The 24,324-nt window shown below is 36.9% G+C and overlaps 1 protein-coding gene across 2 annotated transcripts in view; it reads right to left on the bottom strand.

The window, feature by feature from the left end:
* tafa5l (TAFA chemokine like family member 5, like) overlaps positions 1-24,324 on the bottom strand; it is a 90,505-nt gene that overhangs the window by 27,702 nt on the left and 38,479 nt on the right. For both annotated transcript variants that reach the window (XM_073868167.1, XM_055168640.2), the window contains exon 2: positions 7,907-8,056. In XM_073868167.1, coding sequence (XP_073724268.1) covers positions 7,907-8,056 — 150 coding nt within the window. The remainder of the gene's footprint in view (positions 1-7,906; positions 8,057-24,324) is intronic.

Here is a 24,324-nt window from a genome sequence, read left to right as displayed (position 1 = left end):
AGCAAACATTTCTGAGTTCTGCCATATTTCCCATTTATTGATTTTATTGTAGATTTTGGTTTACACAAACCCTTGACAGTAGGCATCCAAAAACAAACCAACCTTCAAATTCCACATAAAATATGGATTGGTGTATGAAAGTGGATTTGAGATTATGGTAAAGTCATGCATGTTTCAGTAAGCAGCCTCCAGGCCCCGACTCAGACTTTCATTATCTTCATGTCGTAGAACTTCAACCAGAAAACAAGTGAAAGAGAGCTACATCAGACATGTGTACGGTCTTCGACTCTCTCCCTCTCACTTCTCGTGTTTGCTCAGTAGATCCAGGCTAAGTTTCATAAACCCCTGCTGTTCATGTGGTTCAGACATAGATCAACCGGCATTGAGAAGGTGATGGGAACAAAACAGGTCAAAAAGGGAAGTGAGGCATCAAACCAGCACAACACATCTTTGTGTCTTTCTATTATACACCTGATGGAAAGATTAGGTCTGAAGAACAGGCGGATCTCTTTAATGGAAATAATAATAATTTCGCTGAGATAGCGCTGATAGTGAATTCATGCTTTACTTGGAGACATCGTTTCCCACATCTATTTTCTTCTGAAAGAAGATCCCAGTTTCTCAACAATATCACAAAGCTGTACTCAGATTGGCCACGATATCTCAATCAAGCCGGAGATTTCAATATGAGCGTTTCTCATAAAATACTTCCAAGATCAAATTATCTCTGCTATCACAATTTTATAACTCTGAACTCTTACAGCTCCGGATTTATTTGTTTCTATTTATAGAATTTTGGGAGAAAAATCGGAATCAAAGTTGATACTAAAACAATAGACAGAATCCATTAATCTTTTTAATCCTGAGCCATTTAAGCCTAGATATGTCTGATATCTAGGTTAACCATACATATCCAGACTTCTTGTTTTGCAAGTCTTTTAAATTCTTTGGTGATCCCATTTTCTATCCATTAAACTTTTCTATGTTTCTGTCACAGGGCACTTAAGACATGTTTACATGAATACTCTTGATCTAAACACAGCAGGAGTCTGTATTCATGCCACTTCTCATGAATAGTAAGCGTGATAATGTTTTCAAAGCCCTATCCCGGAATTTATCCAAGTAAGTAGGACTGCTGAAACGAAGGATTTTGCCTTTAAACGATCCGGGGTGAAAGCTCTGGATGGTCGAGCCAGCGCTTCAGATCTCATCCAAGTCCTTCCGTCCCCGAGGGCCAAAAAAAAACAATCAAATTCAGCCCACATCACATAAACAAGCCTTCCTCCGAGGGACAGTATTCAAAAGCACAAATACAACTGGGCCATGAAGAAAGAAAACAAAGAGACCTAAAGAAAATCAATGGGCTTAAATGAAGCTGGAACGGTTCAGAGAGGTATTTAGCGCACAGTCGGTCAGGGTGTCTAAGCTGCGATACCTCATGGTGAAGTGGGGTTATATTGAGGTAACGATTGTGATTACACACTACTCGAGATGGAGTTTCAAGTTGTGGAGTGTGTGTGGACCAACATTATGAGCTCAGAGTAATATCTGCTGTAATCACACACGTCAATAAACCTAATGCCATCACTTCTCTCTACTTTAGCTAGGCTTTGATGTTTAGAAGCAGATAATACTTTGTTCAATAAAATAATAAACACTATGATCACTGGGTAGAACAAAGAATGGCCTCCCATCTGACACACATGAGTGTGAATCTTGATATTTTGCTTTTGTCTGCTGGTTAAACAGAAGTTTGAGTTCAAAAGAAAAAATTCAACTAGTACTACTACCAGTATTAAATCTGACTTTGATGTAGTAATGGTAAAGTATTACTAAAACTTACTTTATACTAGTATGCATACTAATACTGGTCTGACTGTAGACAAGTACTCTAGCACTAATGATCAGACTGTTGATAATAGTTTAACTTAAAAGAGTACTCATACTAGTACTAGTACTGACTTCAAGTAAGTACTCATACTAACACTAGTACTGACTTCAAGCAAGTACCCATACTAACACTAGTACTAACCTCAAGAAAGTGCACATACTAACACTATTACTGACTTTAAAAAGTACTCATACTGTAATACCATTAGTACTGACGTCAAGCAAGTACTCACACTAGCACTATGTAAGCAAGTACTCATACTGCACTGCACCGTTACTAACATCAAGCAAGTATTGCTACTAGTACTGACTTCAAGCAAGTATTCATACTAACAATAGTACTGACTTCAAACAAGTACTCATACTAACACTAGTACTGACTTCAAGCAAGTACTCATATTAGCACTATTTAAGCAAGTACTCATACTAACACTAGTACTGACTTCAAGCAAGTACTCATAATAACATTAGTACTGACGTCAAGCAAGTACTCATATTAGATATTAGCACTATTTAAGCAAGTACTCACACTAGCACTAGTACTGACTTCAAGCAAGTACTCATATTAGCACTATTTAAGCAAGTACTCATACTAACACTAGTACTGACTTCAAGCAAGTACTCATAATAACATTAGTACTGACGTCAAGCAAGTACTCATATTAGATATTAGCACTATTTAAGCAAGTACTCACACTAGCACTAGTACTAACATTAAGCAAGTACTCATATTAGCACTACTTAAGCAAGTACTCATACTAACATTAAGCAAGTACTCATATTAGCACTACTTAAGCAACTACTCATACTAACACTAGTACTGACTTCAAGCAAATACTAATACTAACACTAGTACTGACTTTAAGCAAGTACTCAAACTAACATTAGTAGTGACATCAAGCAAGTACGCATATTAGCACTATTTAAGCAAGTACTCATACTGGACTGCACTGTTACTAACATCAAGATGGTGTTGATACTAACACTAGTACTGACTTCAAGCAAGTACTCATACTAACACTAGTACTAACATCAAGCAAGTACTCATATTAGTACTGACTTCAAGCAAGTATTCATACTAACACTAGTACTGACTTCAAGCAAGTACTCATACTAACACTAGTTCTGACTTCATGCAATTACTCATAATAACATTAGTACTGACGTCAAGCAAGTACTCATATAGCACTATTTAAGCAAGTACTCTTACTAGCACTAGTGCTGACTTCAAGCAAGTACTCATACTAACACTAGTACTAACTTTAAGCAAGTAGTCATATTAGCACTACTTAAGCAAGTACTCATACTAACATTAAGCAAGTACTCATATTAGCACTACTTAAGCAACTACTCATACTAACACTAGTACTGACTTCAAGCAAGTACTAATACTAACACTAGTACTGACTTTAAGCAAGTACTCAAACTAACATTAGTACTGACGTCAAGCAAGTACGCATATTAGCACTATTTAAGCAAGTACTCATACTGGCCTGCACTGTTACTAACATCAAGATGGCATTGATACTAACACTAGTACTGACTTCAAGCAAGTACTCATACTAACACTAGTACTAACATCAAGCAAGTACTCATATTAGTACAGACTTCAAGCAAGTATTCATACTAACACTAGTACTGACTTCAAGCAAGTACTCATACTAACACTAGTACTGACTTCAAGCAATTACTTATAATAACGTTAGTACTGACGTCAAGCAAGTACTCATATAGCACTATTTAAGCAAGTACTCATACTAACACTAGTACTAACATCAAGCAAGTGCTCATATTAGTACAGACTTCAAGCAAGTATTCTTACTAGCACTAGTGCTGACTTCAAGCAAGTACTCATACTAACACTAGTACTGACTTCAAGCAAGTACTCATACTAACACTAGTACTGACTTTAAGCAAGTACGCATCCTAGCTCTAGTACTAACAATTTAATTTAAAGCTACTTTATTATACATGATTATGTGTACTTAAAATATTACTAAAGTATATACATAAAACAACCTAACATAAAACAATAGAAACAAACAATAGTAACAATGGAATTAACAAGGTGCTGGGTAATGTAATATAATAGACTCATCAAATATTTACAATAAAAATTTACTTTGAAAAATACAAATTTGAAGTAAATAAATTCACATTTTTAACAGAAAGACGTGAAAGGTAGAATAAAACACTTTAGTGTGCAGACGATAAATGAATTCAGCAGAAGCTGATGGGTGTCTGTCTTCCTCCATGCAGTAACATCTGAATCTGATCTGCTTCTGAAGAGCTGTGAAACTCTGCTATGAGCTTTGAGATTTAGTCAAAGTGTTTCTCTTGATCAAAGCTCTTTATATTTACCACAGTAAAGGAGAGAGTGTGTCTCTGTCTCAACCTCACCACTGTCACAATGAGAACAGATTTGCTCTTCCCTTGGAAGCTATGTTTGTCTGTGTCTGCGTCTACCTTTCTCTATTTCCAGACTAATTCACACCTACAGAATCTCCTAGACTGGAAAACTGTCCATAAACAAATCTGTAAAGGTGTTGTTATGTTCCACAGGAGCCTTTAAATCCCAAATCAAAACCAAGCCTTTAACGTAAAAACATAAGTATACCCTTATTAATACATAAAGATATACAGATATACATTCAGCTTATTCGGCAGACTATAGTGCTGGAAGTAGGCCACACAGGAAGCAGAGACCGGCAGATTACAGCACACACAGAGTTTAGCAGATATTTTTGTAGCCCATTTGTTTCATTCGAGTCTCAGTTCTCCACAATACATGCGCCCCGTGAACACGTGTCCTCCCCGAGAGCCGCATGCCTCCGCTCCAAACCTACTGATCATTAACCGCTTGCAAATACAGGGAACAGGAATAGTTTCTCTTTCAGGGTCACTGTATATGGGCCAGGCGTATGCAAAATCTACCCAAAACACACTCGCTAAAGGATGATCAACGCAGCAGAAAACATCGATATGAATGCAAAGCGGCCCACAACACTGGATCGTTTCCTATTTCCAGTTTCCCTTGGATATAAAGAAAGATAGTAACCACCCACTGACCAGTGCACTTCTGCTGAGAAAATAAGTCCAGCATCAAACAGAATGAATCGCACCCACACACACACAACGTTTCCCATGGCACTGCTGTTCTGCATCATGACTCAATTCGTCTGTGTGTACGGATGCAACACCTGAGCCGGTTCGATCCGGCAAGGTACACCTACGCCGTAAACTCTGACACAGACGTGCTGGCGCAGGAACAGGGGCCTCAGGGGACCCGGCCCCCACATACCTTCACACTTCCCCCTGAAACAGTCGACCATCTGCCCCCCCGGACCCATCTGCCACACAATCTCACCTACAGACTAACTCTGTGCATCTAAAGAAACAGAAGTCAACAGTGGTGCAAGCTACAGAAATATATTTCCCATTGTAACAGTTATGTTGATCGTGTAAATAACATCATTTGATCACACTGAAGAAATAGATACTAACAGTCTATTAATAATCTATAATCTGTCTCTCTGTCTATGCATTCTTCCATCCACCCACCTACCAGTGGCGGCCGGTGACTTCTCTTCCGAAGGGTGCAAATTCAAAATATGTGTTCGGACTGTCATGTTATGTGTTGCTCATTATGTCAAAATATGTGTTCGTTGCATCATGCGTCATTTCAAAATACGTGCCTGCTACACACCTGTCGAAAGGGTTTATAATAAAAGAGACGCTCACTTTCACAAAATTCTCGCTATAACTTAACACTAAACTCTGATTACGCATGAGATTAAGCAAGTATCTTAAAAACGCGAGCGTTTCTTTTATCATAAACCTATTCGATACATCCGCAGCAGACACTTATTTTGACATGACACGTGATGCACATAAGTTTACATGATGCGATGAACACATATTTTGAAATGAAGGGCCACACACATAACGGGCTACATGCATGTTGTAACGAACTTTGCATCGTGCGCTTAAGTATAGTTGTTGTGAACCATTGCTATGGTATGTTAACTCTTTTCCTGCGTTATTAGGAGATAACGCTTCCATGCCAATGACACTTTCCTGACGAGTTTTTACAGCAATCTATATTTCCACTAGGTGGCGCTCTTACTCAACTTATAAAACACCAAAGCATCCACTGATTCAGAAACAGTAAAAACTCTGTGTATTTGATCATCATTCTGAATCTGACTGCTAACTAAAGTTCTTTACAAAAATGCAATTATCTCAGCTTTTTGCTTGAAAAAACCTACTCAAATTTGAATATAGGGTGAAACTTTTTATTTTAGTGTTTTGTTTGAAAGCAGTAGGTCTGTTCTTTCATTTGATATATATTGTATGTTTATATATTTATAGAAGAAAATTTTCTGGAAGGCATAAAAGAAACACTAAAGAGTTTCGGCTCTTTGAAATTTTCCCAGATTTGAATTTCAATATATCTTGCAGCCCCAAGAACAATTAATTTTAGCAATATAGACCATTTTGTAAGATGTAAACAATACTGGTCCAAAAGCACTTCTTGTTGTTTTGAACTTTTTTAGTTCACATTTATTTTATATTTTGATTGAGTTCAAAATTTTCTGTTGGTTGTATTTTGTTTTAATATTAATTAATATTAATAATATTCATATTTATTCATATTCCTAAAACAGGAAGTGCTTCTGAACCACTGTTGTTTACATCTTGCAAAATGTTCTATATGTTTATTTTTGTAGATGTCACACTTATATTCTGTATTTGTTTTGGCATCTGGCTATAAACATACAACACACCCTTTTCCAACTAAACATACATAGAAATTAAACAATACATGGTGTTACCATATTCATTTGAGCACAGGCCTACTGAAAAATCCAGCTAAGACCAGCATAAGCTGGTGAGCAGGTTTTAGCTGGTCTCCCAGCTTGGTTATAGCTGGTTTTGCTGGTAGCAAGCTGGTCTAACTGTGTCTTGGTCACTTTTTTAAGCTGGTCTAGCTGGACTTAGCTGGTCAGGCTGGAAGACCAGCTAATATAAATGCTAATTATAAATTATAAAATAATGGTCTTAGCTGGATTTTTCAATAGGGAGATCTTACATTTTAACATCGTTTTGATTATGAAAAGACTTCCAAAGTTTTAATGGTAACTGTAATTTCTCTAATCGGTATCGTGGGTACATCCCATACGGTTTCAACAGAAGTATATTCCACCAGTTATGCCATGAAATGGTTATACGCTTAAGGTAAATATTAGTTTCAGAGAGGAGATATTTTGTATATTTTTCCATTTTCATCTACAATTCAGCTTTGTAAAGCAGAAGATATGAGACCCAGACGGACGGACGGATCTTTAGTGTCATTTTTACTTTGAAACCGTTGGCGTCTCTGCACGCGTATCATTATCTACGGTATTATTCTCCAGCGAGTGTGCATGTGTTTGTGCAACAGGTCTTTCTTTAATGGATCCACCACTAATGGAGCATGAACGAAGCAGAGAAAGCCAATAAAAATCAATTTCCCACTGCTGTAATTACGGTTCTCTCTTGGTTAATTACTTTGGTCTTGCCGTTACAAAGTGCTCCTAATGTGTGGTTGAAGAGCTCAAGACGTAACATTTACCAGGAGCACTATCACACCGAAGAGAAGCAGCGCTCGGCCCATCTGTCAGGAGAATACGTTTATCCGCTAGGAAAAGCAACAACTCTAGTCATATTCAGGTTAACAACCTAAAAACGTTAAAGACGTCAACCCTCCTGAGATCCTCCACCAGACGTTCCTTCGAAACCACAATGGCAGTCACGATTCAAAGACTGAATTTGTTCTTTCTTTTTAAGCTTCAACTGTCCTCGAGTTTGCCATCAGACTTTGCAGACAGTAACATTTCTCTACATGCAGCCCGTCTGACTATTGCATAACATTTGAGGTTCTGACACTAGAATAAAGCAACACAATGCAAATTCGACGTGTCTGTGTGTGTATTGTAGGCTATTGCTCTGTGTTTATGTGTAGGCTGTATCTTACCATCCACGCATGCTGGTCGGGCTCTTGTAGTGCCAGCGATCTGTCCTCTACGGCAGGCGCAGCGGGCCGTCTGCCTGGCGATAGTGCGCTTGGGTTGACTGCTGTCCCTGTTTAACATGACTATCTCGCACGTGCCGACAGCCAGCTGACCTGTGGAGTACACAAATACACATGCTTTAGAAGTAGTCACGGCTTTTAAAACGAGGACATGAGTAAGCAATTTATATTACTAGAAGTGGACAAAAACAGAATGTAAGCATGCAGTCTGTTTCCAAGATATGTGCGAGACCAGACATTTAAAGTAAATGTGTTACTCCTTATGAATAATAGGATTTTTTTAGGTCGTCGGGTATTAATATTTTACACTGTGAATTTGTAACATTCTCATTTGCATAATTATGAGGTTAATGACATTAATTGGTAAAAATTCAGGATGACAAGTCAAGCATGCTATCTGTATACAATAGCCTGTTCATTATTATACCTCTTCAAGGTGTGGAGGTGATGAAATAATGAGGCTTCATGCTTTTTATTGAACTGGATAAATGTTTTGTTCAAGCTTGTTGAAAGTCATCCACACATTGCAAAACATTATTTTATTAATGAATATAAGTAAAACGTTACAGTGAGGTTGTATTTGTTAACATTAGGAAATGCATTAGCTAACATGAACTAACAAAGAACAATTTATTTTTATCTTTGTTAATGTTATTTATACCAATGTAATACCAATAATACAATTGTTCAAGTTAGTTCATTGTGCATGTTACCGTATAACTTTTGATTTTCAAAATGTATTAGTAAATGCAAAAATTAACATGAACTAAGGTTAATGCATGCTGTAAAAGTATTAACTAATGCATTAACTAATAGTAATAAACACTACCTGACTGTAAAGCTAATATTAATATTACACTGAAAAAAATTACTTTCTTACTTTCTTAGATGTATTGTCTTGATGAGCAAAATGACCTAAAAAAAGTACTGTATATAGATAGATAGATAGATAGATAGATAGATAGATAGATAGATAGATAGATAGATAGATAGATAGATAGATAGATAGATAGATACACAATTGAAGTGAATTTGTGTTTAAAACAAGCAAAAAAATAAATAAAAAATCTGCCATTGGGTTAAAAACATTCTTCTTGATTTTTTCTTAAATAAAGAGTAAACTTATTTCAAGATTTTTTTCTTACCGCACTGGCAGATTTTTATTTATTTTTTGCTTTTTTTGCTTGTTTGATACGGAGCCCCTAAGGGGACATGGAACAAAAATTAAATAAAGTTTAGTTTTGTGTGAGCATGTGAAACTATCGTGTTTACGCTTAGATGCCCTCTATCGAAACTTTGTTCTCTCGCGATAAGTCATTCCAAAATCCGCAAGGGTCAGGGCCCGGTTGCATAAAGCATCTTAAGTTTTTCCCTTAAGTATGACACTTAAGGGGTAAATTCCCCTTATCTAAGAGAATAATTTAAGGGTGTTGGATACAGTATAATCTCATAAACGGTTCTCTTAGGTAAGGGTAATTGTTAAATGTTTCACGACAGTGACCCAGGTTTGCCATTATAAAATACTATTGTTGCCATAGAGACGCATCAGAAAAAACTTAAGAGTTTTTCTGCAACACCCTCATGTGTAATGGAAAAATAAGGGTGAACTTAAGGGAAAATTACACTTAAGGTGCTTTATGCAACCGGGCCCAAGTGTTTTCGACTTCATACGGCAACATGCAGACCAACATGCAGATGACACGAGAGCGACTCAAAAGCATACAGAGCAGTGGACTCCTGAATATTTTGATGTCATGCGCTTGTCGCTCTTGTGATTGTCCAAAAAATAAACTTTTTTTCTAGGTCATTTTGCTCACACAGAAAATGCATCTTAATTTAAGAATTTTTAGATGTTTGTATTGAAAACAAGGCAAAAATACTAAATAAGAAAGTCATTATTTGCAGTTAACTTATAAATAGATTTACTTAAACTTGTGAGGATGTCAAAATTAAGATACAAAGACTTGTTTTCAGAGCACATTTCATGAATTTTCTTTGTGATATATTTACAGGAAAACGGGCAAAAATACTGACGTTTTGCAGTGTATGGAAGACATCAAGCAAGCCAGGATAATAAAACACTTAACATGAACATCCAATCCAACAGCCCTCAAACCAGCGTAAAACCTCATTGCTGACAATATCAAAACTGTGAATTGAAGAATATTCCTCTCAATCTCAACAAACATGTCCAGACAAACACCTTTCATTCAAACCATCTGAAACAAACCGAAAACAAGCAGTGGATCAGAAAGATTTTTCCAATTTTAAAGAGGGCATCCGGATAAGGAACAAGTCATTTTCTCATCCGGGAAAAAGCTAAATATATAATATGAGACTTTTCAATGCATCACACTTCATAAATCGTTTCGCTTTTCTCTGGAGTTGCTCATTTTTTTGTTCCAGTCTATCATAAAAGCACAATATCTCTCTTTCTTCCTGAGAGATCACTTCCCATCAAAGCCCGCTTGCTCTGACAGGCATAAATGCTTGGCTGAGTATTTCCGACACTTTCGGCGCGCTTGCAAAATGTACAACTCCTATTCAAGTGACCACAATGACCAACAAGCTCAAGAGAAAAACCAGAATGAGTCCGTGAGGACATTAGCTGACTCATACATAATCATAATTCAAGTCGAAGAGAAGAAAAGTCTGCTTCTTTCCTTTGCATCTTGTGCTCGGTCCTTTGTGTTCGATCAAAAAAGCGACTCTATGAATCCGGCTGTTTAAAATGGCCGTAAAAGCAGATTTACAATATTAATTAATCTCGTGTGATACCATTGAAGGGCCAACAGAGATGTAATGAAAGGGGATTTTTTATATCTCTAATAGAAGTTTAGGAGTGTAATGAATCACCATCGACTGCTGTAGGATTCTCTTTCACGGGAAGCTCATTTCAAGGGCACAATAATTCACTCGAACAGAGGGCCAATCAGATCTCATCGCCCAAAAGAAAAACCTTACCAAAAAAGCCAGTATTGCCGATGACACTGCGCGAGCACCTTAATCAATGCAAAATGCAAAACCACGCCAAATGCAAAAACCTCCTACAAAGGACAAATCACTGTCTATTCATGCTCTTTATCCCTCGGCCGCCTCGATTTTAGCTTTAAACCAATGCTGATTGCAGTGCTGAATACCTTAATGCACAAATCCCCCCCTCCGCGCGCTGTGGTTGCGCTTGACGCATCGAGATACAAAGACAGGTGTGTGGAGACGATGACCTGTGCTGATTAAGAAGGACGTGCCGTCTAACATACCTTTCCCACGTGTATAGCCCTCCAGTCTGGACCACCAAACTCCAACAACCTCAACAATTACTGTTTCCAAACAATACATTATAGTGAGACTAAGGCCTGTCAAGATGAAAACAAAACTTTACAGACTGGCCACCAGCCATATTTCAACTCTGAGAAAGGCACATTGGGAATTTATTTATAACTTTATTTCCCATTGATCTTTTGATCATATGAGGTCTCTTGATATCATTAATACACCCTGCAAGTTTTAATAGCTTAAAACGTCCTCCTCATCAATAATGAAAGCTGCCATGTAATCGTTCTCCGGTTATAAAACAAATGCAAAATGTCTGGATATGTGACGTCACAGTGTAGATTAATTTTCATAAAACGTGCATTAGAGCAAGACAACAACACATCATTGTATCGTTGGCTCCGCCCACTGGCTTTCAGTCCCAAGCGGAGATTCATCTGACACCACAACAACATCTTTTTGCAAACTAATGGGTCTGAGGGAGTTGTTTACACTTACGATATGACTATGAGAGCAGTAAAACACCAGTTAAATGATGTGCCGTTCCTGTCTGTGGAAAACAAACGTCTTTGCTTACGCTTCTGAAGAGAAAATGAATCCAGTTTATTTTTACAGAATATACTAGCTATGTCAAACCTGAATTAAGTGTTTTAGCATCAATTGTTTTGAGAATAAGGCATGATACGATGCTGGCTTTGCTAAGAAACTGTAAGTAACATTAAAGCAATAAGCCCCAAGAAGCAGTGGGTTACCAGTGCATTTTATAACAGCTAAGGGGCATTGTAAGGCACGACGCGAAGCTGTTATAAAATGCACTGTAACCCCACTGCTTCGCGGGGTTTATTGCGTTTATAAAACGGTTACTTCATATGCATAGCAGGGTTTCACAAAATGAAACACAAATAAGTTGTAATTATATTAGTACAAATACTCTTCCGCCAAACAAAGTAGTTCCTCAGAATCAAGTGTGGCTGCAACAGAGCGCAATTCTCAACAACACAGACGCAGCAAAGACTGAAAATATGATTTAAGACTGTGGTGTTTATTTTTATTAATCAACATACATCTAAAATATACATTAACATTTATATCGTGCAACTGTTGAAGTGATGATCAAATATGCTTGGAAGCATGCTTAACTTTTTCCCCGTCAGCGTTTTTTTTTTTAAGTTGCCACCCTGGTTTAGTTTAATACCTTGCAGAAAAATTATCTTCTTTAAATAAACATAAAATATCAAATGAAAGAACAGACCATCCACTTTCCAACAACAAAAGTTTCATCCTACCTTCATTTGTTCTCTTATCAGTTATCACCTCTCAAATTTTCAGAGATAATTCCATTCTTGTGAAGAACTTTTGTAGGGGATCAGATTCAGAGCCATCAAAACTTACACGTCACGCTAAATCCACCACAACGCTGTTGTGTCGAGTGAATGCGTCAGTGTTTAAGTTGGGTAAGATTGCCATCTAGTGGATAATAGCAGAAATATCAATTTAAGACAAAAACAACCCAGAGAACGTTTTCTCTTTATTGACGAAATGACTCAACAATATTTACTGATATTTATCTGGATATCACCATAATTGTGCAAATGTAGACCAATAAAAAAATTATTAAAGACTGTGGTGTTTATTTTCATAAATCAGTACGCAGCAACAGTGGCGCAGTGATACTTGTGATGCGGTCTGAACCGTGGGTTTACAGGGGTATTTTATCATGGCTTAGAACGCGTTTCAACCAAGCAGAATGAAGAACCAGAACGAGCCGTTTTATAATTATCATTTAAACACAGTTTTATCTAGTAATGACAATGAAAGTGAGTATGTTTTCATAGTATTTATCTTTGCATATGTTATTATCACTGTTAGACAACACACGTTGACGATTACACCCAAAGGTTTGACTTTTATATCACAATTTTGAATGTTTTTTATAAGTGTTGTAATGGCACCTCAGAGAAAAAATATAATAAAAACCGTCATGTCAAAATTTGATTTGTGCTTCCCTGTGCAAAAATTACATCACATCTACGATGTTGTGGGCTGATTTTTAAAGTATTCATAGTGGTTTAAACACATTGCTATCCATGCTGCATGGTTGCTGGTCCATGTGAAAGAAGTCCACCTATCCCAAGCACCTATGGCAGGGTTTCCCAAACTGCAGTGTTTCCCAAACAGTCATTCATTTGTGACGACCGCCACAAAATCAAAACTGACTGCCCAGTGCGTTTTTACTACCTTTCTCTCACATGACAGGATCTGTTTCACACACCACCTTTCACTGTGACTGTGCGAAGCTTGGTTTATACTTTACGCATCGGTTGATGTTGTGCGAGGCAAAAATTTCATTGCATAGTGGGCGGTCGTGCGCACTGAGACCCCATTTCGCATGGCGGCGCTCACAGCTATTTGTGTGCAGACATGTCATGTACTGTATAATGACCGACCTGAACCAGTGTTAGTTAAGCCTTTTCACTCATCCCCATGGCGGATGTGCCACCACAAAAAAAAAAGGGAAACACTAAACTGGGAACCTCAGGGGGATAGAGTGTTGAAACCTTTATCAATTACAATTAAATCATAATGTAAAAATTAATAATAAAAAGAAACTAAAGCACTAGAATATATCAGAAAACTGAGAAGTCATGCAAAATGGACAGATACGTTTTATGTACCAATGAAAGGAAATTACCAGATCCATAACTGGTAATCATAACAATAACTATACTGATAAAAACTTTGGTAAAACTTTATTTTACAGTGTCTTTGTTACACATGTTACATGTAATTATTATAGTAATAACAGTTAATTATGCATAATAACATGCAACTAATCCTAAACCAAACCCCAATACTAACCCCAACCCTATAGTAAGTACATGTTGTTGATGATTGTTACTTAGTACTTAAATGTATAATTACACTGTAACAGTGACGCCATGAAATAATGTGTAACCAAAACTTCTTACATGCAAATGTGCTTTTAAATAATTTTAACTTACTTTTAATCTCAGAAGGCACTATGCGTAAACAATTTAGGTCAGGGGTTTTCAGCACACAAAAATTTGAAAACCTCTGGTCTATGGTCACTGGATTAGACTATAATCTTTTATAATTATCTTGTCTTTATTTGATAATTAAGTCAAAGAGTGTCAGCAAGCAATAGCTTTATGTAAAAAAACAATAATATGGTATCATATAGACTATGCTTTTGTTAAAGAGCAACTGTCATCCGATTCACCAATTTACATTTTGTTCACTGTGTGTATTAGTATGTATTAGTTCATTTTAATGATATGCAAAAGGTACAAACCCCAAAGTACACTGCAAAAAATCATTTTCAAGAAAAAAAATCTTAGTTTTTAGTCTTGTTTTCAGTAAAATATCTACAAATTCTTAAATTAAGATGCTTTTTCTTGATGAGCAAAACGACCAAATAAGTCTAATTTTTAGACCAAAACATTTTGTGCATAAAACAAGCAAAAAAAATCTGCCAATGGGGTAAGCAAATTTTCTTGAATTTTTCTTGAATTTAGTGTTTAAGAAAAATGTTCTAAATCTTTTTGCTTACCCCATTGGCAGATTTTTTTGCACAAAATCACTTAAATTTTATATTTTTGGTCTAAAAACTAGAATTATTTTTTGGGTCGTTTTGCTCATCAAGAAAAAGCATCTTAATTTAAGAATTTTTAGATATTTTTACTAAAAACAAGAAAAAACTTATAGTTGTGCGTAGGTCCTACGGCGTAGGCGCGACCGTTTTCATTTATACTTTTGTGTCGTCCTCCGCGTCGACGTGCAAACACACGCGCAAACTGCTGGTAGGCAGTATCCACGCGTGTAACCACAGTAGCAGCGCGACCGTCAGAGAAGAAGAAGCTTGTCAAGTTAACCCACAAACGAAAAAGAAACAGCAACTTGTTGTGTATGATTTGAGAAGACCAGCAATGATGGAAGTAAATAGACAGCGACTTTTGATGCAGTTTGAGTTAAATCACACCTCAACTTGGCTCATCTTTGTTTTCACCGTCACAAACAGAAATACCTATGACACAGTTTTTTCCTGACGGGAGGGGTTCAATCACGGTGCTTGCGGTCCGCGTAGATCTGACGTGCTGTTAAAATTTTTGCGACGTGCACATCAGGCTACGCAGAGCTACGCACAGGCTACGGATACGCACGACTATAAATCGCCCTTTAAGAGTTATCGTATCCAACGTAAATCTCTTTTCTTGGTCTACAACAAACACACGGATTGTAGGCAACAGTTTACTTCCTGGGATTGGTGATGTAGACAAGACCGACATTATCATAATTCCTCCCGCTTCAGACTAACAGCCTGTAAGTTAACTCCTGTTAGTATTGCATTGTGACCGAATCTTTCAAACATGGTAAGGGGCGTCACATTTTCATCTGAGGTCAGAGGTTTTCAGGCCAATCACAACGTACAAATTAGCTGGCCAATCAGGGACACAGAGCTTTTCAGATCCATGCATTTCAGGAAGAGAGTAAAATCTGGAGCTACAGAAATGTACGGTATGTGGAAAAAAAGTGTTTTTGAACCATAAACCATGCAAACACATTGCATTATACACAAAATAACCTTGTTTTTTAGTTATGAAATAGATGCACTTCAATACAGCCAGACCAGTTTCACAATATAATAAGGCCATGGTTATGGTATTGCTTTAATACAACTCATTAAATGACATTCTTCCACTAAAGATCACTAAGAAAAATAAATCTACTCAATAAGCCGCACGATTTGTACATGATTCATGCCCCGAGCTGGAATGCTGCAGGCTCAATTACACACCAGAGATAAATACTCTATGAGCAAGAGTAATAGTGATGCTTACCTTTGCATCACATGCCCTGCCAAGCAGCACTAATTAGTTTACTAAAAGAAAAACTGCATTATCAACCGATTTTCCCCACTTTAAAATCATGCTTGTCATGTACCAAAAACGCTTCGCCCAGCCCACATTGCACGATGATGTAATATAAACCATTACACACCAAGAGCAAAACTTACAGGCGATTTCAGGCCACGTGTGTCCGATGCAAAGTCTATTGAAATTGTTTTAACCTTGACAGCTATGGGGGCATCTTGTTTTGTGAAGATGAAAAATCCCAGCAGACATCATTATTGTAAAGACTACGAAGAACGCTGAAGGTCACCTCGCTCTCTCTCTCTCTGATCATCCGTCTCCAAAATAGAGGCGCAACCTCTTTCCATAACGCCCCACATTAATCCTCAGCAGCTCAGAATTTAGATAAGAGAATTAACCCGTCCTACAGCCCCCTGATGCCTGGTTCCCCACTTCAAATTCTCCTTCATACAAATGACACAATAGCCCATGAAAACAGTCGTGTGTCGCCGCCGGACAGACACTTCAGAGGTTTCGCACACCAGCGTTCTCTGGTTTCAACAGCTATAGGATGAACGGGGGCCGCCGGAGATAAGCTTCGAAAGCAAGATAGAAAGAAAGAGAAAGATAAACAGACAGCGGGTTTGATGTGCCAAAATCTTGACAGCCTTTCTATCACACGTTGTTCAAGTTAATCGATATGACAGGAGGTTTTCTGCCTGTTTAGTCTTGGCGTGGTAGACACAATCAAATGATGGGAATCTACATGTATTTCAGCAAGGATACACCCTTCTCCGGGTCACTAAACTCACTTCTTTCCTCCTTTAGATTGTAGTTCCTCCATCAGAGAAAGCAGATTCAGGTCTTTAGTGTCACTTGCAGCCAAGAGATACAACCGCAAGCGAACATAAAGCTCAAAACAAGTGCAGTTCAAAACGCCACCTTCTCCAAACATAACACCAGAGGACGGCTGACAGGAGCTTGACACCTGTTTGTTGGTACATTCCTTGGGTGCTTTACTGCTTTTATTTTCAGGTTGCAGTAGATACAGTAAAGAAATTCAGGCATATATGAAAGAGAAATGAGCTGGTTAATCATTTGAAACAATGGAAAGATGAACATATGATGTGAGAGTTTATATTCTAAAAATACAAATGAGAAAACAAAGACATAAAATAAAGATGATTACAAACATTTATAGGGGTGCACTTAGTTTTAGAGTAAAGTTAGCACAGAAATCATATGCACAAACACTTGCAGGTTACAGCTGTTACTTGTTTCTAGTAAAATCTTTATCAAAATGAGTTTATTTAGCATTTATTTGTTTTTATGAATTTTTTTTTGCCAAATTTAGATTTTTAGTCCAGTATGCAATTTGTTTTTAGCTTATTTTCCAACAGTCTTTTTTATAAAAAGTTGCCCGCCGGCATTTTTTGTGATTGTCACAAAAGTTTCACAAAACAGGAAAACAATGTCATCCTATCTTTATTTGTTCTCTTTTTATCACAATCTCAAATATGGGTGAGTTTCTTCAAAAATACTACATTTTGAGCGAAAAGCTGAAATAATTGCATTTTGTAAATGTCTTTTCTTTCTTAGAGATCAGATTCAAAGTGATGATCAAAACATACACTGAGTTTACAATGTTGTTGAATTAGCTGACGCTTTTCTTACCATTGGCAGGGAAACATTTTCTCTTAATTGATGAGATAACTTGTAATTGGCGGGTAAAGAGTTCAAACCTTTTAGTAATCTTAACAAAAAAAGACATGACTTTCTACATTTCTTAGATTTAAGTTTTTGCAGTGAAAAAAACAAGGACAGTAAGGAAGGACAAAACAAAGGACAAAAAAGATAGAAAGAAATGATTTCTTGTATTCTGCATGAATAAAACTATGACATTATTTAAAGGAAGGGGGGTAATGCTATTTATGCATTCTGACTTATTAACACAGTTTAGGAGTTGTAATCCTCATGCTAAACAAATGCAAATTGTTAAAAAAGCATTGTGATTAAATATTTCTGGAACATACTCGCGTCTCCTCTTTTCTACAAGTTTTTTTTAAACATGGGTACCCGTTACATATCAGTGACCCCATATTCCTTTTATGGGCACTTCCTCTGAATAAACACGCCCAAACATCAATCAGAGTGAGAGTAAGAACGAGGACACTCATTAGCATTGAGCTTCGAGTACCATATTTTTCAGTCTATAAGCCTTGTTTTTTATAACTTGGCTGGTCTGCGTCTTATAGTCAGTTGCGCCTTGTAAGTCAGTATGAATTAATTTTGACATTTATGAGGCAAGAGACATCATTACTGTCTTCAGCCGCGAGAGTCCGCCATATGCTGCTTCTGTATTTATGTAATTCAATGGATTCAGTAATGTGGAATGATGAGTATGCGAACTTCATGCTAGTTGGCTTGTTCGTTTAATTTAGCCTATTCAACCTTCCAGGTAAGTTCTGTATGCTATGGTTTATCATTTAAATAACTGATAATATTACTTTAACGTACAGACATCTATTCAGCCTGCTGTTCTGTCTTCTATTGTTTAGTTGAATAACTCGCCTTTCCAGATTAAATGTCTGTTCTTCGGCTTGGATTTTGTGAAATAATTTTCTAAATTTCATAAATGACTTATTTATGTAGCAGCAGAGTTTTGCGTGTGTGTTTGTCGTTGAAAAGTCACAACCAGGTCATGAGTCGCAGGCGGTAAGTAAAATTGCTTCTGTGTTATGTTGGAAATGGGCGCTAAATGCATATAATGTAAACGACACAAACATGTAGTGAATCATAATGTTTCGTGACTCGCTCCTCCCGCAGTTCACCTCGAGGAGGTCGTATTTTTCTGGAAACATCCGCTAGAGCTGATCTATCATTTATAAATCTGATCAAACTAAAGACACGTCAGAGATATGAAGGATGTAATACTACTCTATAGGTACTCAAGATTAACATGAGATGAGCAGAAACAGCATGTGTGTTGTGGGAGCTTTAAGTGTCATTTAAGCAAGAAGCTAATTTACATTATTAAAATTACTGCAGACATTTTTTTGTTAATTATCATTCTCCTTGATGATTCTCAATATATTTTCATCACTGTAACGTCACCACGGTGTTTACTGCATTACAGAAAATGCACTTATCATAATCATAAGGAGATGCATTTGTATCACGTTCACAACAATAAGAAATAAATATAATTGTCATCATGCCTGAACTATTCCTTTAAACAAAACTGATCTTTTTATTCATGGCCAACATCATGACCTACATTTGTTCTTGACAGGTTTATGTGATTCACCTGAATACATCCCTATGGTCCACACACGGCCTGCTAATCCTTTACTATTGCAAGAGAGGTTACAGTTAAGTCAATTTCATTTAACATCCTCATTTGTGACACACATTGTCTTTTTTATACAGTACATTGTCTGCACTGTTAACAGTAATGTTCAGCAATAGAGACAGTCATAACCTCCTGCATTGTGTATCGAAGAGCAAATTAACCCAAACTAACCTGCTAGAGAACTTATTTTAAACATCTCCTTCATTTAACATCAACTGCAAGTGGACCGAGGGCAACTGCAAACTGAAAATATAAAAGTAAGAAATAAATCTGAGAAGCACAGGTCGTACCGTCAGACAATATCTGACAATGGCAAACCGAGAGTGCATTTCTCTCTGGAGTGGCGCAGCTAAAATACTGCAGAAGACATCACGTTATTCATCTTCATATATTAGACCCTTCAGAGTTCCTCTCAGCTATGAGAAAGAGATCACAGGATGCAACAAATAAAGAGACGCAGTCTGAACTAAAGCAGGCCGGCGCTTGACGTGAATTAAATTCATATTCACAGAGAATAAAAATAAAAACTGAAAAATGGTTTGCACAATGGTGCACAATTGATTTTGCCTGTAAAAAGCTTCATGCTTTTTCATAAACATCCGTTCACTTCTCTTTCTTCGCAACATACAGTGGCACAAAGTGATTTTTTTTATGCCAGACCATCATTAACATCTTGCATGCTGAGAGCTACTTTGCATTCTGCAAACCGTGCTGTTGGAAATGTCATAATCTGCTGACTGCTGACCTTCAAAACATTATGACAAAGAAATTAAATGTAAAAATAACTGTGGATTCATATGTTGCATGTTAGACAACTGATGCCAGATGACAAATCTATAGTGCGCCAAGTTACTGATATCTTTTATTTCTTAATGCAATAACAAACTTATACACACTCTTAAAAACAATTACAAAGTGCTACACGATGCCATAGATGAAACATTTTTGCTGTATGATTCCATGAAGAACATTGAACATCGTAATACCCCTTTAATCTTATAAGAAAGTCACCATAGAAAAAAGATTTTTGCCAGAATGGCAAAATGGAAAATGTGATGCGTGCTGGCAAAGTGAATGGGAATGCGCACAGTGTAATTTTGAGCTACAGGTGAACAAACAATTGGTAGAACTTAAGGTTTTCATAAAAATAAGTACATTAAACCCTCTTCTAGCGATCCCCAATGCTCTAAATAGTCATTAAAGATCAAAAATGATCTTAATTTGTACATTTTCTGAGAGGAGTATTGTCCTAAATGCTTAAACTAATAGAAAGATGTGTCAACATTTACTTGCACGTCTGACATTTTGGTTTTGGTTTTAAAAAATGCAGGAATTGGAAAATAAAGCGCATACATTTATTGATGTTAATAGTTATTAAGAGAAATAAAATTCAGGACTTAAATGATGTTAATTATGAAGAGAGATAAGACATGAAAAGGATCTTCCACACACTGACAGATCTGAACCATGCGGATGCGTGATCCTGATATATACACAAATACACAGAATTACAGTTTTAAAAATATCTGTTTTGACAAGAATTCATGCTGATATAATCTGTTATTTCTTAGGTGAATGTTTGGTTAAGCCTTGGGTAAAAATATCTGATGTGTAAGATTATATTACATCCTTGCATTACAGTCAATCTTAAAGCTGTCTGTCTCAATGTCAATCAAATAATAAAAGAAAAAAGATATTTTTCCTATAGATATTGTTTTTTTACTTTGTGAGTGCTAAATCTATTAATTTTATCATTGATTTTAAGGTATAGATGAAGTGATTTTGCTTTTGAACTAGTGCTGGGCAAAGATTAATTTCGATTAATCGCATACAAAATAAAAGTGATTTTTTTGCATAATATATGTGTGTGCTGTGTGTAATTATCATGTATATATAAATACACACACATTCATGTATGTATTTAAGAAACATTTACATGTGTATATATACGGTATATATTTATTTAGACTATATAAATAAAAAAATGGACATAAATATAAAAAATTCTGAAATGTATACATGTATGTGTGTGTTAAAATATGCATAATAATAACACACAGTAAACACACATATTTTATGCAAAAACTCACTTTTATTTTGTATGTGATTAATCTAGATTAAGCTTCGCCCAGCACTATTTTGAACCCTAAAAAGTTTTTCACAAAACTGACTTTCCTCATTAGGCATCGTTTTAAAGGCTTTTTTTAATAGAGAATGTCAAAATATAAATAACACTTGAAAATTTGCTCTTTCCCAGCCAGCAGGGGGTCACATATGGTCTGTTTAGGACCTTCTGACTGAATGGTTCTTTGGGGAACCCAAAGGGTTCTTCTAATGCATTATTACGGCAAAATTAGTCTAGTTCAGATAGCTCAGGTGATGAGTGCTTCTCAATATGCTTCCTCATCTCTTCCCTCCTATGACCCAAAAACCCGATCGAGCTTCGCCATCATGTAGGACATCTCAATTCTTTAATTCTACCATCAGAAGACGAGGAACGAGGAGGCTTCTTGAGGAGTCATGTATACGGAATTGTTTTATCAACTAAACCTGACGCATGTATAAATCTCCTCCCCATTCACGTCTTTAAACACGCATAAATCTTGGTATTAATCATTAAATTATTGTAAATGCACACTCCTTTCAGAGAGTATATTTAATATTCATGTAAGTAATCTATATAAATGATCAGTATAGACACATATATTAATTTTACAGCACATCTAAGAATGTCTTTATTTAATGTATTAAGGCTATGAACTCTAACTCAAGTATGTATTTAACTTTAGTATTCTTGTTAAATATTTAGGGGTTTTAATGCACTTGATAATTTAATAAAAGACAATGAACATTATACTGTGAGTGACAAATGAGGATATGCCATTTCACTTAAAGGGGACATTTCACAAGACTTTTTTAAAATGTAAAATAAACCTTTGGTGTCCCCAGAATACGTATGCAAAGTTTTAGCTCAAAATACACCATAGATAATTTATTATAGCATGTTAAAATTGCCATGTTGTAGGTATTTGCAAAAATGTGCTGTTTTGTGCGTGTCCTTTAAAATGCAGTTGGCAGTGCTGTGGTTGGATAGTGCGGTATTATTATAGTAACATCCAGTGATGCACAAGTTAATCCAAAATGAGCGCTGCCTGCGGCCACATATTTTTTATGATATTCGGTTCGCGATTGGCCGAGTCGTTTGAAATAAAGATGCCAATTAACTATGTTAAACAATTACTACTTAAAAAAAAATGTGGGCCAGGGTTAGTTGAAAACGTAGATCGAGTGCGGGTTGTTTAAACATTGATCTGCGCATCATTGGTAAGATCCCCTTTTGACATCACAAGGGGAGCCAAATTTCAATGAGCTATTTTTCCACAGTGGCAGAAAATGGATTACCAAAACTAAGTTACTAGGTTGATCTAAGTTACTAGGTTTTTCACACTGGGGCACTGGGGACCCAATTATAGCACTTAAACATGAAAAAAGTCTGATTTTCATGATATGTCACCTTTAATGTTTCGTCTCCTCCGTCTTCGCGAGTAAAGGAAACGAGGATGCACATATAAGAATTGAGAAGCACCTCAAGTTCTTGAGTGCTGAAATTTAATCTTAGCCAAGTTTAGGAAAGTTTGTGACAAACTGTTTGAAAAATCTGTCTGTTGGAAAATCAGTGGCCAATTGCATGAACTGTTTAGACTAGTCTTACAAGTTGGTCAACTGATCATAACTGTTTTATATCAGTTACATAAGAAAAAGTAAAACTGATTAGCCCTAACTAAATGCTAGTTGGTCAGACTAGTTCTTAAGACACAGTCTTTACTTTCCGACTACGTTTATGCAACCGGCCCCAGGTCTCTATTTATTCGGCACAGATGTGCAGAAGAAGATTTCATTTGTGATTTACTTTCCTACAAGATGAACTGAAAACTTCTGATTCATTTTCAACCAAACACACCGTCCTGGTTATTGAAAGAGGTCAGAAGGTGTCGTGGGTGGCCTGGTGAAAATTCTGCAGAGGGGAAACTCTGACATTTCCAAATGTATTGTTAAATAAGCTGGCACCACTGATGGTGTTGACAGCTCATCCATCTGTCCGTTCGGCGGCCCAGAGTGAACACCCACAGCCAAACACACTTTGATTTCCTGTCGTTGCCATGACGAATGGAGGAGCTTTGTGGGGCGAGCTGTCAGGGCAGAATTCACAGCCACTCACAGCGACCCACACGGCTCTTTGTTACCGAACCCCCGAAAGGGTCCGCCGGACCGGAGCACGTGTTAGGTAATGGGCCCATCTTAAAAACCAGCAGTGTCTCTTTTATTACACGGATACTGTAAATCCACACAGTGAGCCGAACGCACTCCATCTGTCTCTCCACCACAGACGCGTTTATTGATATGAATTATTTCAGTCCACGGAGGGGTTTTGGATTATGTTCAAAGAACAACATCTACCACAAATCAACCCGTCTTAAATCACTGCCGCCGCTTGTCAGGACTGAAACAGAAGCCATTAGAAATCAACAGATAAATCAACCTGCTTAAGTGTATTTCCTGAAAAAACTTTAAAAGCGAAGCGTGTAATTTCTTTCTCGCAAACATTTTCCGAAGCGACGTATAAATCGCCAAAGCGAATATTTCATTTTTGAAGGGCACTTAACGGCGTGAAATTGATTTTTTCTGTTGCATGAAGGTTTTAGCACGGTGTCACCAGTCACATGATGCTTACAGCTCAGATGATTGGCTCAAAAATGTTTCCTCAACTCACTTACAACTGGAGCTTCATGCACCGGCTGAGCAAGTGGGAATGGGATCAATGGGAATGCCACTTTCAGCACCGAGATAGCAGCGCAAACGACTGT

Source organism: Misgurnus anguillicaudatus, chromosome 5 (assembly GCF_027580225.2).
Source record: "Misgurnus anguillicaudatus chromosome 5, ASM2758022v2, whole genome shotgun sequence".
NCBI classification, from domain to species: domain Eukaryota; kingdom Metazoa; phylum Chordata; class Actinopteri; order Cypriniformes; family Cobitidae; genus Misgurnus; species Misgurnus anguillicaudatus.
This window is presented reverse-complemented; position numbering and strand designations above follow the sequence as displayed.